The sequence below is a fragment of the Daphnia pulex genome, chromosome 2 (genome assembly GCF_021134715.1).
Source record: "Daphnia pulex isolate KAP4 chromosome 2, ASM2113471v1".
Taxonomy (NCBI): Eukaryota; Metazoa; Arthropoda; class Branchiopoda; order Diplostraca; family Daphniidae; genus Daphnia; species Daphnia pulex.
Window position 1 is genome coordinate 8860349 of NC_060018.1, and position 14387 is coordinate 8874735.

General features: G+C 39.4%; 5 protein-coding genes across 7 annotated transcripts; 2 read left to right on the forward strand and 3 right to left on the reverse strand.

Annotated features, from left to right (window-relative positions):
- Positions 1–5766: 5766 nt before the first annotated feature.
- On the reverse strand, positions 5767–7461 carry LOC124188944 (inosine-uridine preferring nucleoside hydrolase-like). 2 transcript variants are annotated; one of them, XM_046581882.1, is made up of 8 exons: positions 7339–7461; positions 7137–7270; positions 7005–7059; positions 6756–6930; positions 6546–6662; positions 6340–6479; positions 6175–6278; positions 5767–6101 (listed from the first exon to the last, which is right to left on the reverse strand). In XM_046581882.1, exons 2-8 carry the CDS (start codon positions 7268–7270, stop codon positions 5843–5845), a joined length of 984 nt encoding a protein of 327 aa, XP_046437838.1. In that variant the 5' UTR covers positions 7339–7461; the 3' UTR covers positions 5767–5842. The 2 variants fall into 2 exon arrangements, with proteins under 2 accessions (XP_046437838.1, XP_046437839.1); XM_046581883.1 differs by having other exon boundaries at positions 7346–7430.
- A 159-nt stretch (positions 7462–7620) lies between these two features.
- LOC124188943 (probable ATP-dependent RNA helicase DDX28) lies at positions 7621–9858 on the reverse strand. Its single transcript, XM_046581881.1, has 5 exons — positions 9771–9858; positions 9312–9704; positions 9189–9247; positions 8903–9120; positions 7621–8846 (listed from the first exon to the last, which is right to left on the reverse strand). The coding sequence occupies exons 2-5, from the start codon at positions 9483–9485 to the stop codon at positions 7678–7680; spliced, it is 1620 nt and encodes a 539-aa protein (XP_046437837.1). The 5' UTR covers positions 9486–9704; positions 9771–9858; the 3' UTR covers positions 7621–7677.
- A 99-nt stretch (positions 9859–9957) lies between these two features.
- LOC124188948 (enhancer of rudimentary homolog) lies at positions 9958–10706 on the reverse strand. Its single transcript, XM_046581887.1, has 3 exons — positions 10603–10706; positions 10315–10523; positions 9958–10171 (listed from the first exon to the last, which is right to left on the reverse strand). Exons 1-3 carry the CDS (start codon positions 10603–10605, stop codon positions 10072–10074), a joined length of 312 nt encoding a protein of 103 aa, XP_046437843.1. The 5' UTR covers positions 10606–10706; the 3' UTR covers positions 9958–10071.
- Positions 10707–10915: 209 nt separating this feature from the next.
- On the forward strand, positions 10916–11966 carry LOC124188946 (transmembrane protein 267-like). The gene is made up of 2 exons (XM_046581886.1): positions 10916–11441; positions 11504–11966. Exons 1-2 carry the CDS (start codon positions 11145–11147, stop codon positions 11840–11842), a joined length of 636 nt encoding a protein of 211 aa, XP_046437842.1. The 5' UTR covers positions 10916–11144; the 3' UTR covers positions 11843–11966.
- A 934-nt stretch (positions 11967–12900) lies between these two features.
- Positions 12901–14222, forward strand: LOC124188945 (peroxiredoxin-6-like). 2 transcript variants are annotated; one of them, XM_046581884.1, is made up of 5 exons: positions 12901–13087; positions 13178–13276; positions 13340–13708; positions 13789–13861; positions 13952–14222. In XM_046581884.1, exons 2-5 carry the CDS (start codon positions 13191–13193, stop codon positions 14084–14086), a joined length of 663 nt encoding a protein of 220 aa, XP_046437840.1. In that variant the 5' UTR covers positions 12901–13087; positions 13178–13190; the 3' UTR covers positions 14087–14222. The 2 variants fall into 2 exon arrangements, with proteins under 2 accessions (XP_046437840.1, XP_046437841.1); XM_046581885.1 differs by having other exon boundaries at positions 12927–13087; positions 13162–13276.
- The last annotated feature ends 165 nt before the right edge of the window (positions 14223–14387 follow it).

Genomic DNA, 14387 nt, shown 5'->3' on the forward strand with positions numbered 1-14387 from the left:
ACACAGCAACACCGAACCTATTCATTAAAAATTCTTCGTCTAACTCTCCGTGTCCCGTCCCTATGTGTTTAACGCATTCATACATAATAGAAATTGTATAGTATACTTTGGTTGTGATGGATCGGTCTCTGCTTGGATCGTATATATACTCTTAGCGATATTTATTGGCTCTCTCTTGTGGATTTTGTCCGTCTATTATCCGTCCGCTGTACACACAACCCTCACCATTATCACGCCGGTCCCCGGTGATTGCACGTCAACCGTTTGAGGGGAAAAAAAAAAAAAAAACTGGCGAAAAATTCCAACTTTTCCCCGTTGTAGAAAGTGGCGCGTAAGACTAGCAGATCAAAAACGGCCAGAATTTGTTAGTCGAGGAGGTGTAGACAAGATGCTATAGAGAGGAGCTGGGCCAGCAGTAAGAGAACCCAGGAGCTCTGAGTCGTTTATCTGGTTCGATCTTTCCTCGTTGGGGACTGCATGTATTCCATTTGTCCCGCCCGTGTGTGTGTCTATTGGAGGGGGGTGTCCAATGTTGTTGTGTAGATTCCCTTCGTCCTTTTTGGCCTGTGACAAGAGGAAAAGTTCAAGGGCGATGGGGCCATCAGTCAGGCAACCAGCGACGACACTCTTTTTCTTTAGCTGCTGCTACAACAGCAGCTATTGGCCTCCGCGCGTCTTTTGGGAGTCCAAATCATTTGAATTATTCATAGAGTTACATAAAGAAGAAGAAAGAAGAAAAGCCCTTAAACTTTTGGGGGGAGAGTTGCGGACGGAATAATAACAAACAACAAGAAAGAGAAGAGAGGGCAAGAGAGGGGTCGCCGTGGTGGTGGTGGTGGTGACGGGCCAGCCCAAGAACTTTTGACTTTGCGCCCGTCCATCAAGACGTGTACAGCACTACGGCTATTAAATGATGGCCGAAGAAGATGATCTCTCTGTTATTATTATTATTACGCAGACTAAAATAGGTCGTTGGGTGTGAGGGGTGGGTTGGGCGAACTAAAAAAAAAAAAAAAGAAAAAAGAAAATGTCGGTTACAAATCCGTACCTTGGGGATTGGTCGGCATGAACTTTTGGGCCGTTTAGGGCGCGGGGTTTCGCGTGCCATCGATCGGTTCAAAGTCTTACTGATGGTGTGTCGCCTCAGCGGTGAACGCCGAGTCACTAAAGTCGGGACCTCAATCAGCCGCCCCCCCCCCACCCCCCCGAAAAAAAAAATGCACTGCAAGGACTTCGACGTCATTAAAAGGGCGGGCTGCTGCTTTTCCCAACAGTAAGGCTTCTTCATTTCTACTACACCGGAATATATATATATACGCCTCCTCTTTTTATTCTGCTACTGTTGATCCATTGATTTCGCCCAATCGATCGGATGGCAACCGAAGAAGATGATGGCCCACCACTGCTAAGGATTCTTTTTCATCTTTGAACTTTTTCCGGGGGCTGGTGTGTGGGAGGGCATTGCGATCGTCGCTTTTCCCTGTTTTTTTTCTTTTTTACGAATTTCATTTGTTGTTTTCTCCTACGCCCACTTTCTATATATATGTGTGTGTGTGTCTGGCTTTATTCCCTTGATCCCTCTTAACCACTCCAGCTGCAGCCCCCATCACAAACTGTGTAATTTTCCCCCAAAAGTGTATACGCACAGCAACTAGCTATACGGGATGATTTATCACGCCAGCGAAAAAAAAAAACTAATAAAATAAACACCAAGCGAATATATATACTTCTATACGTATACTATTTCTATGATATTTTTGAAATTTTTTTACCGTTAATGGATGGAGTAATGGCGTCTCTTCTTGATGAATGATTTCCCAAGTACTTGCTTTCCACCTCCTCTATCACAGTGCTGCTGCTGGAGATGGTCGTCATGGAGAAAAGAGTATCATCTTTCATACAGAGAGAGAGAGAGAGAGGTGACTCGGTGTAGTGTACGTGATTTACGATTTCTTATACTTCCACGTTCGTCCGCCCTTTGCGGTTTGTGATCGTTCGTACTTTTACCCGCAACTTCACTTGATAGCCATTACATTTACTTTTCTTCGCAATATAAGGATAAGCAATTCCCTTTCTTTCAAAACTAAAAATCAGGTTTGATAATGTTAATAGGTAATAACAAACGACGTGGATTGCATTATAGCTAATCGCAGTACGAGTCATTCACAATAGACAAAAAACCAAACAAAAACAAAACAAGAGAAAAAAAGGAATAAATCTGGCGTATTTTTGATAGAAGAAAGATGCCAAATAGAATGGGCTGAATATATAGTCGAAACATTTCTATGGCACGGATTGTGTACACAAGTCTATAGTGAACATATCCTGCAATGGGAATGTTTACCTTGTTTACTCGGGTCTCGTTCCATTACCATTTTGAGCGAAATATAAAGACCAAACGGAAAAAAGAATTGAAATCGGTGGCTATTTCTATTCGAATCGTACGGATTTCCCTTATTTGATGCAACCAGCAGCCGAGTTGAAAATAAGTTTAGGGTCGCATTCCTCAACAACACGGCCATTCTGTTTTGTTTTTCCTTCTTTTTCTTCTTCTTCTTCTTTCTTCAAAAACACTTCATAGATATAAATGAGGAAAGCGACTTTGGAATAATTCACGGCCATCCCTGCGAGCTCTTTCGGGCTTTCTTAATGGCCTCTCATTTGTCTTGCTGCACCTTTTCTTCTTCATCTCCTTTGTCGTCCGTCTTCTTCGTCTTTTTCTTGTGTCGTGTTGCCTTCCTGGCGTATTACCTTTCGAGACCTTCTGGGCTGACGGAGAAGTTTTCTGATTCAACAATCTGTTACCCGGAAATTTCATTTTTCTTTTTCTTTTTGTTTTGTTTTGTTTAATTCCCTCACTCGATCCGTTTATCAAAGCAAAAGGGCCTGTAATGAGTTCACATTCATCAAAGAGCCCTAGAGGTTCGCTCGTGAGCAGGCCTCTCCATGCAGGATGGGTCCGTGAGAAGGGCCATCCAATATGTTGGATGAATGTGAAAAAGGGTTAATGAAAGGTCATTTGCACCCTCATAACGTCTTCGACTTGTAATGATACTTGCGCTCGAGTCACACAGTATACCGTCGAAAGGCGACTTGATAAAAACGGAATTTAAAATTCAGATTCATTGGTATTTATCGCGCGGGCATTAATAGTAAAATTTATATAACAAATTTTGGCTGCCAATCTGCTTGGCAAGAGAGGAATAAAGGATTATTGAAACGACCGCACACATGGAGTGCACCTAATCGATAAATACACGTACAAAGTAAAAAAAAAAAATAATATAAAATAAGAGTATGTAGGAGGTGATGGTGGTGATGGTGGTGGGAGGGCATCACGTTGGAAGGATGAATGTTTTCGGTTGGGACATTGATGAATGACGATGTTCTTTTGAGCTCGTCATCAGATCATTACGCCTTGTATCTATTGACAACGAGAACCGGGCCTAACTCTTTGAGGACCGCGCTGAGATTGCTGAATGCTGATGTTGCCTGTCGTTCCATCAAGGATGTGCTGTAAAATAAGTGAAGGATTTGAGCCAGCCAGCAGCCAACCACCAACGGCTGACGCTGGTTTTCAGCTTTTCAGAGCTTTCAGCCATTTCGTTCCGGCGTTCCGGAAGAATGAACGCGCGCGCCACCGACCGCGGAATTATTTTTTTTTTTTCTTCCCCTCTTTTTCTTTCTTCTTCTTTTTCTTGTTGGAGCCGGAATCACAACTACATCCATCTAGTTCTTCCTCCCTATTTATCCATTTTAGCCTCTATATACCTCCCACCGCACCATCTCGCCACCACCCTTTTCTTTTTCTGAGGGTGGAGGGGAGGAGGGGGGGGGGAGAGAAAAGAGACGCGCCGATAAATATTAATGGTTGCGGGAGTTTTCCGCTGTTGTCACGAACGATTTATTGCTTGACGTCCGCAACAGCCGACGCGTTATTATTCGCTCCAGAACAGCGAATCGCGATGCTTGGACGGAAGGAACAGCAACCAAGACAGAGGCAGAAAAAGGACAAAATGAAAAGAAGAAAACGGCTTAATAAGAAAATAGGCAAAAGCCAAAAAAGAAAAAGAAAGAAAAAAAAAACCTATAGCTGTAGACGACACACGGGAAAGAATAAGAAAAAAAACGACATTCATCACGTTCCGCGTTCCAAGGCGACACGACTGTCAATCCACGGGAAACAAAACGACGACATTCCTTTTAGCTTTAAGCTCCTTTTTTCCCCCTCCTTCATCTATAGTATTGCTGTTGGAGGCATCTAGCGTCTATACACAGCAGAGAAGAAATAAATATCTATATTTCACGAAATGACTTATGACCGGCATAAAACATTTATTATCTGTCTGCCCCCACTGTTTCGTGTCGCTGGGTGCGGAACAGTTTTGGGGGGAAAAGGAAGAACATCGGATAACACACACAACCGCGGATTAATATTGAAAAATCACTTCGGAAACTGTCGAGTCAATCGTGGCACAGTGAACCACAGCAGCTGTAGGAGTGTAGGTTGATGATCCGTGCCAAAAAGGATCAACGGGCGCAATGCAATATTTACTTTGGATATCGTTGCCGACTCTGCGGACGTGCATGGTTGTCTGTTTTTTCTTCCCCGTTATTCATAATTGCAACGGTTGGTTGCGACATGACTCAATATATGTAATTACTACGGAAGCGACCAACAAACAACTCTTGTGGAACAGCAAAAAGTGTCTCTTGGTTCAAACGCCAGCCACCTTTATAGGTGTAGAATTTCACTTGCCACAAATTGCCCAGTCAGCTTCTAAAGAGCTTACACCATCTGCAGACAACCCGCACATATCAGAAGAAAAAAAATAGAATCCTGAAAATGTCTTGGGAAATGTAATCAACAATGGAGCCTATAGTATAGTTCCCCCAATAAGCCAGCAATCCAGGCAACTGGCAACCAGTTACCATAGAGATCTTATCATATAAATGTAGCTATGTAGTGATGGCGGCCAGTGCGTGTATACCAAAAAGGTTTTACTTTCCCACTGCTACTACTAGCTACTAGTGAAACGCGCTATACACTATGTTATGTCCACCGAAAGCTAAAAATCCTTCTAAAATGGATTACAATAATCTTGAGAAAAGCTGATTTGTTTGGTCCTTTACTTCACCATAGCTATAGGAAGCTATATGAACATATAGCTTAGACTCTTTTTTTTTCTCTCCAAGAGTCAGCTCATTTTGTGTGTGTGTGTGTGTGTTTTCTCCTGGATTTCCTGTCAAGTGCATTCCATTAGTCAATCAGGAACTTTAGTAACAAAGGACAAGCCCTGCTGTCCTTCACCTAGCTGTTTACAAAATTTTGCTTGTTCATAGGCAGGCCATATTTCATTTAAGATTTTGTTTGCACCGACCGGTTCCAGTGTTGAAGACTAAGTATGGCAAATTCCTATTTAGAATAATCAAGGCCACAATGTCAGCATTGACTACCGGTAACCTACTTCTTCATCAAGAAAGAGCGGAACCCATTAATCTGAAAGCGAACGGAACTTCAATATAACAAAAGAGCTCTCGTTGTACACAATCGCCACCTGTTGCGCACAACCATACAGATTTAATTTCAATTACCCAATTCGTTGCTTGGTGTGATTCAGATGTCTGTGGCTCACGACAGTCAATATGACGGCTATACTGCATTCAACTACCATCTTCTCTCGAAGGACAAGAATAGTGTAATCGTAAGTGCACAACGATCTACTATCTTGCATCTTACGATTGCAAGATAGTTTCGATAGGCTATTCGGTCTGATACTCATATATTGTAACAGTATACAGAATAAATTTGAAATGATGTTAAAAGACAGTGGCACATCGTTCACTCAGTTGCTGGTGGTGGCGTGTAATCGACACTGGGGGCGTCCAGGGACCAAAGCATCATTTTCTTGAAGAGTTCGATATCCACGCGATCTATCAAGTACACGTTGGGTGTCTTTCCGACAATCTTTTTCCCATAATCGACGACCATTTGCCCGCGAGTGAAGTTCCCACTCAGTTCAACCGTGGCGTAATGGAGCGATTTTTGTGTCACATAACGGGGGTCGATGACGGCAGCCACGGCCAGCTGATCGCAAACACTAAAATAAACAAACAAACAACAAAAAGCTAATACCGAATTCGATTAAGAAGGCTTGCTTATCATTGATTTACATATAAGTGTCGAAGTATTTCTGGGCGATAGATTGCGCTTCGATCTTATTCATCAGCCGACACTGAGGACTATCTACTTTTCCGTAAACATTCATCCGCCAATCCTAAAAAATTGTAAATACAAATTATAATTGATCAACAAAATTGAAGAACGATTTCCCATACCCAATCCAGCTTTGCCCTGTGTAAGCAGAGTTCCCAGGAAGCAATGTAAGTCGGGCATTTGGTGTTCTGTAAAACGACGTATGCGGCCTCTGGATCGCAATGGAAATTAAATTCAGCAGACACGGTGATATTGCCGATTCCTGTTCATTCGAATTGATTTCAGAATTATTCTTGTAACTCGGGTACGCATCTCCGCACAACCTTACCCTCAACATTGCCCCCCATTATGTATAATTCCTTCAAGTTGGAAGCAAATTGATCATCGAGACGCATAGCTAACGCTAAATTAGTAAGTGGACCCAAAGCGACGAGTGAAATTTCATCTGTAAAAAGAAAAAAAAAAAAAAAAATAAAATTGTTGAAATTTGGTTGAAACTGTCCAGTGCAGTATGAGCACAATAACCTATTTTGTTTACTTGGATTCTCCCTAACCATACGAACGAGAGCATTTACAGCGTGTTCTTGCTGGACGTTCCGCAGATCAGGTTCCTCGTCGTGATTGCTGTCACCGAATCCATCGTTCCCGTGATATGGATCGTCCAGGTCAATGGGTTCAACAAGGGACGTGTGCGCACCCTTATAAATCGGAATCTGACCACGTTGAAAATATCACCTAACACATGTAAACATATACACTTAAGTTGTTAAAATATATAAATTCTCACTTGATTCAGGTTTGCAGCTGCTAAAGTCCTCGATACATTTTTTACAACATTATTACTGTGATGAACGAAAATAGTTCAAGAATATTTGCGTACGAACGAAAAAGAATAAAAATAGCTTTTAAACGTATATACAGGGTGGTGTTCCCGTGCGTCGTTGTTATGGCAACAAGCTCGACGACTCCAACTTTATGAGCTTTGGTCGCTAAAAACAAAGCACTCGCATCATCCATTCCGGCGTCGCAATCAACAATCATTCGTTTCGCCATCTAAATTATCCAATAAATGTTTTAAATGCATTTAAAAAAAGTATCTCTCAAACTAAATAGATACCAACCACGAACTTAAAAATTCTAAAGTATTTTGGTACGCCCTAGGTTAACGTCTAAACGAAGACTGATGCACACGTGTGTGACGGTCGTGACTGAGCAGCGAGCAGAAGACTTCGGACCTTGTCCAATGAAATGAGAAGAGACATCTAACGAAGACCTTTTCACATAGAAAACGAATTTTGTTGAAATAAAACCAGAGCAAACGAATAATATTAATAATAATAATAATTTTAAAAAAAACGGAATAATACCAGAGCAAACGAAAAAAAAGAGAAACAAACAAGATATCTGTTGAAAAACATCACAATGTATTCATCGGATAAACGCTTAATTCAATCTAAAAATCAGACAAGCAAAGATTTATCGTGTTTTTTCAACACTTGGCTATTAATGAGACGCTTAATGTTTGCGTTGACGTTTGGTAGTTCGTCTTCGTGGGTTTTTCGCGCTGCATATTCGATTTTCTGTACGAGTTCAGCTTCAGTTGGATGGCAAACGAAAGTGGTCACTATTCCAGTGGAAGGGCGGCCCACGCGTCCAACGCGGCCGCATCGGTGGATATAGTCGCTGATATTATTTGGAACGTCGTAATTGACTACATGGTGGGCATTTGTAGTGTCTAATCCGCGGGACACAACGTCTGTACAGCTGAGCACCATTTGTTTGCCAGTCAGAAATTCTTCGAATCGGCCAACCCGGAAATGTTGCGCCATGTTACCGTTGAGATTGACACATGAAACTCCGTTTTCATTCAAAAACATTGACACCCAGTCGCAACGGTCCGATCTGTTACTAAAAACGATAACGGGAAGATTCCGCGAAACATCCTTCTTAACTAGTTCCAAGAGACGAGCCGGCTTATCTAAATGAGAGATCCGAACGAATTTTTGTGGAACATGAGGCAAGAGACGGTGGAGTTGTTGGGTGGTAACTTTGTTGAAACTGCTGAAAGGAATGACCTGGGACAAAATTTCTTCGGCGCTGCGAGGAATTGTTGCGCTGGCCATCATCACCTGTACACCTTGGTACACTCCCTCAGTCGGACGAGTAATTTGCAGTGGACATTTGCGGAGAAAGTGGGAAACTTTCTCATTAAAAGAATCGTCTAGTAGAGTGTCGGCTTCATCAAGCACCAAATGCTTCAGCTGATCCAGACGGACAATGTGGTTGGTTGTCAACTTGCTGATGGCGCCAATGGTGGAAAATAATATGTCAACCTCTGCGAATTCGGCGTTCAACATGTCTCTTTTGAGTCGTCCTCCAGTGACGCACTGTGCTTTGATAGGTAGATTTTCGATTAAAGACTGACAAACCTTACTGATTTGCTCACACAATTCTCGACCTGGGGTTATTACAAGACCCAAAGGGGCGTTAAGTGGCTTTGCTGAAGATCCTTCAACAACATTTTTTGACATTTTGTAGTCCAAAATCTTTTGGATGACTGGAGCTAGATAGCTAAGGGTTTTTCCACTGCCTGTTTCGGCAGCTATCAATGTGTTTTCACCTCTGTAAACTGAACGAAAAAAAGTTATTATCACATATAAAACTTAATATATCATAATTTATAACCTGATTTAATTGCTAACTTCTGTACAACAGTAGGTTTAGTGCAACCCATCTTTGTCAAGTTTTCAGTAAGTAATTCACTGATAAGAAGTTTGCTGAAATCACTTTCTTCATCTCTAAGTATAGAAGGATTTGGCCCTTGACTGTTGATGACAAAGTGATCTCCATTTGTTTTACGATGACCCCAACTTCTTGATGTCAAAGGAACTTTATCAAATTTCCTGCAACATGGAGATAACTAAGAATAAACATACTATTTTATTTACATTCAATCAACAATTTATAATACCCATAAGATTGTCCTGAATAATGGTTTAAATTGGCATCTTTGCAAGAAACTATACATACCTAAGAATAAATAAATTAAATCAAAGTGAACAAATTCATAACATTTTTAAATTTGTGAACCAACCTTGAGATTTCCTTTGTAAGATTTATTCAATTTATCCTGTTCTTGTCTTTCGTTTAAATCTTTTACCATTTTTTTGTGCCATTTTCTTGGCATTGTGATTGTCTCTGGTTTTGAAACTGTCGATATTGCACGACTAAATAATTTCAGCGACTTCATTACGAGAAATCGTTCCATGTTGAATTGGTTGCTTCTTATAGGAAGTAAATTAAACTTGCTCAATTTTATACCTATAAATAAGCTGGATGCACGATGCACACATGTACAGCACACACCATTGCAGCCGACACAACAGATGTTTCATTACTCTCTTTAAGCTTTCTAGATGGTCTTCCATGTAAGTTTCACTGTTTCTAGAGAATTATTTCATGGACATCCCCTTTAAATGATCTCTGCCTAAGTAATAAAGTTCAACAAAACATCATCATACAAATAAAAAAAACAATTAACATATTTATTTACTTGTACTTGGTAGGATTTGCGACATTCATTTATTTAGACCCTTAGACTGAATGACGAAAATGACGTCCGAATGACGCATATCCGTGCCTTAGGCCTTAGCTTAATATTATAAAATGTGATAAAAGAGGTTTAACCTGTTTCAAAACAAGTTGGAGAAATAAAATTAATCATTGCAATTTCCAACACATTTACAGTTTTAAGATTGTTCTGCCTCTTTGTCAGAAACATTTTATTGAACGTCACAATTTCGGGGTTAAGAGAAAAACAGAAGTATAAACGGAAAGATGAATGAAATTTCCCATTAAGGAGCTTTAGCTGCTTGACGTCTCAACAAAATGTAGATTTTTTCTTTAATCCAGTCCTTATTGTATGGAGCATAAGTATTGCTGATCTTCTGGTACCTGAAATAAAAATAAACATGGAATTAGTTCCCTTTAAGAATTTAAATCAATGAAATGAAATAAATAATTGAAAATTATATTTTTTTAAGGGTTAATCATTAATTCAAAAGGTGTCTTTTCAATAATATAAAATGAGCCCTTACACTAGGCAGGAGAGATCGGTCAACTGATCAATGAAGTCAAACAATTGGCTGATATCATATGTGATGCTAGGAGTGTTTGGATTCAGTCTTTTTAAATGCTCTTCGTAGATTTTACAAACACCTTCCATACATTCGTTTACTGATTCATAATCAGAATACGTTCTCGTCTCCGGCTTGGGTCCGGGCTGGACTAGTAAGATCGTGTGAGACTAAAAATGTGGTATAGGAAAAATACATTAACTTATCAATTCCAACAGCAGGAAGCGTTTTTGTTTCAAATTAACTAACCATTTTTGTTTCTGTCTTGGAACGTTGTTTTAAAATCTTTAAATTCGCATCCAGGTTTGTTTTCTCGGAAAACTTTCAGTGCAGTTTTTTGGAGAAGCCTATTGTTAAAACGTTGCATAATTTCAAAATAGATGCAATCGCGCAATGAAGTCAGAAACAAATAAAAAGATATAAAGTCAGAAATCGTTAATATCTAACTTCCAAAAATTTAATTAAAATAATTACAATTTTTAAAGAAGTTTAAATTGACATGTATCAAAATTATTTTACGAATAAAATAAAGATAGTATAATTTAGCCTTTAGGGGCAATATGGCAACTTCCCGTCTTTTCAAAACAAACCAGCAAAACAAATATAATATACCGTCTCTAACCATTATTAATAAAGAAAAATTAAATCGGGAAATCGTAAACAGAAGTGCCCAATTTGCTTTGCTATCTGTATATATTATGCCTTAAAGTGAGACGTAATTTTTGTTTAAACTTAATTGATATGGCAACCAGTTTTCCATAAGAATTCCGTTAAATTTTGTGTCGGGAAAAATGAAGAGTAAAATGAAGAAAATGAAGCATTATAAAAGGATTAACCTTTTTGTAATACCAGTTACAGCTATAGCTGGGGATACTATCACCCAGTACATGTACCCCTACATATCGTTACTACTTAAATGCATAACTGATAGTGCCACTCATTTCCTTATAGCATCACTTTCGTGGAATTATGTAGACAATGTGTCATTCAATAAAAGAATTAATTTTGTTGCCATTATTATATGTGGATCAATGGCTTCTGCAATTGATATTGATCATTTTTTGGCTGTTGGAACTACCAGTCTTGAAGTAAATATTCATACAAATTCCAGTTTAAGTTTTTTAATCTGAGTAAATCCCATTTTCTACAGGAAGCTACATCTCTGCCTCACAGACCAGTTTTACATTGCACAAGTCTGTTTACAGTTGTTGCTCTACTATTGGCCTTACTTTCCATCAGAATTCATTCCATCTGTCTTCTCAAAATGTCTGTAATTATTGTTACTGCTACTTGGACTCATCATTGGAGGGATGGATACAGACATGGAATTTGGATCTGCCCAATTGGTTCCACTCCACCTTATTCATACTTTGTTTACCTCATCGGCCTTATAGTTTTGCCTATAGGTTTGCAATTTGGCTTGAAGTTTATCACTGACATAGTCACAAAATCGAACGTAAAACACGTAGCACCGATATTTTTAATATAAATTTCAGCTTCCCCATTTACTGATCTTGATAAGTTAATGCAGAATGTCTTGTTTTTGTGTTTCTCTTCTACTACAGCACTTAGTGGTTACAGTTAATAAGCAAAAAATATAAATTTATTATCTACCATTTGTTTTGGATTGTTAAAAGCAGGTTTTGTGCAATGAAGTAACTGCACGCATAGAACATTAATAAGCTACGAACGAATCTACTAATCTAGTGATTTCGTGGTCTGTTAAATTTGATCGGTGACGCGATCCATTAATACGATGGTTCATGGTTGTCTTTGTTATTATTTTAAAGGTTTATACGTGCGTCGTTCTTAGATTTAATGTCACTGCGTCAGCATGCCGTCAGTGAACTAATTATAAATGAATGCCTAATGAAAGCATTGTGGCAACGTCTCTGAAGGTCATTTGCTGCTGGGTTAGGTTAATAAAAAAATAACAGAAAACAGAAAATACAGCGACGATCCAACGAGTCGACAACGTCTCTCCATATATTATCCGTATTATCAGAAACTACGAATGTAAAGACTGAAGTCGGTCCCATAAGCCTGAGAGGAACAGCTTGGGCGATGCCTGAGCTTGCCGCTAGGGCGCAGGTCAATAGAGCTGGAGAATAGGCCCCGTTTCCCTACTGATTACGTGCTTCACACACACGGGATTTGCGAATGTTCTATTATTATTATCCATTGCCCTTCACGATGACCCGTGAATTATTTCATAATTTTTGAAGAATTTGAGGGTTAGTTGAGGGTCGCCGGCTTTTCACCAGAGCTCGGGCAGGACAGCCCGCCCACCGTCCATTTCAAAAACCGGTCTTGGAAAAACTAACCCTCAAATTCTTCAAATATTATGAAATAATTCACGGGTCATCGTGAAGGGCAATGGATAATAATGGAGCAATTTTCAAAAAATTCCACCTAATAGAACATTCGCAAATCCCGTGTGTGTGAAGAACGTAATCAGTAGGGAAACGGGGAAAATACCTAAAAACATTCTCCAGCTCTATTGACCTGCGCCCTAGCGACAAGCTCAGGCATCGCCCAAGCTGTTCCTCTCAGGCTTATGGGACCGACTTCAGTCTTTACATTCGTAGTCTCTGTCACAACGATCACAACGCAACACAGCCTGTTTAGTGTTCCTAAATTTTCCTTTTCATTCATTTCCTTTTCACACGTCTACACTATTTCGATCACTTATCCTTATCGCTGTATCGAACTTTAATTTACGGCTAACAATTAGGTAAAGAAAAATTAATTAAATCCCAAATATTGTGTCATAATGACATCTGTTTCAAAATGTGAGTAAATCTAAAGTCTTTTTTAAATACAGCTATTTATTTAAAATGGTAAATTTGGGAGACGTATTCCCTGACTTTGAAGCTGAAACTACTCAAGGACAAGTCCAATTTCATGAGTGGCTTGGAGATTCGTAAAATTAGAGCATATTATACATTGAGTATTTAAATTTGCAATAATTTTAATTTTTCAACAGCTGGGGCCTTCTTTTTTCCCATCCTGCTGATTTTACACCTGTCTGTACTACAGAGCTTGGTAGATTTGCCCAGCTTCAAGACCAATTTGAAGAAAGAAATGTTAAGCTGATTGCTCTTTCATGTGATGGTGTTGAATCTCACTTGAAATGGATAGAAGATATTAGAGCACATTCCAAAGTGGACAAATTTACTTTCCCAATAATTGCTGATGAAAAAAGAGAGTTAGCTATACAATTTGGAATGATTGATCCAGATGAAAAAGATGCCACTGGAATGCCTTTGACTTGTCGTGCTGTATTCCTTCTTGGACCTGACAAAAGACTGAAACTATCCTTGCTCTATCCTGCTACAACTGGCCGCAACTTTGAGTAAAGACTAAAGCTACTGTTAAAATATTTGAAATTATGTATTCATTTATTAATAAGGTCATGTTGATTTTTTATTACAGCGAAATTTTACGCGTGATTGATTCTGTGCAGCTTACGGCCAAGTATAAAGTTGCTACTCCGGCTGACTGGAAAGTACGATTAAAAATTGTTTTATGATATGGTATGTTTTATGACTATGTTTGGAAAATTAACCATTGTTTATCTTCCGAAAAATGTGAACAGCATGGGACATATTGTATGGTATTGCCCACGGTTAAAGACGAGGATTTAGCTGAACTCTTTCCCGCAGGGGTGGAACAACAAACCTTACCGTCTGGCAAAGGCTATCTTCGTACAACACCCTGTCCTGATCAGTGAGACATTTTTGGTCGAACTATATTTTGTTGGGTGAAGCTTTCAAAATGCTATATTCTTGGTTCCCTCTCAACTATTATCGAAGACATTTTCTTTATATTCACAAAACACCAAACAATAAAACGTTCAATTCTCGAAACGATTGCAGTTTGCTTAACTCCGCTAGACACAACTTTTATCACCTTTTTCCTTGTCTCTGAGTTATCTCCTCTAAACTTAAGCTCATTACTTCTAGACGGTATTTTAAATATTGACGGTAATAATAAGCGTTTAGTGGCACTACCAAGTGTCTCAGAATATTTGC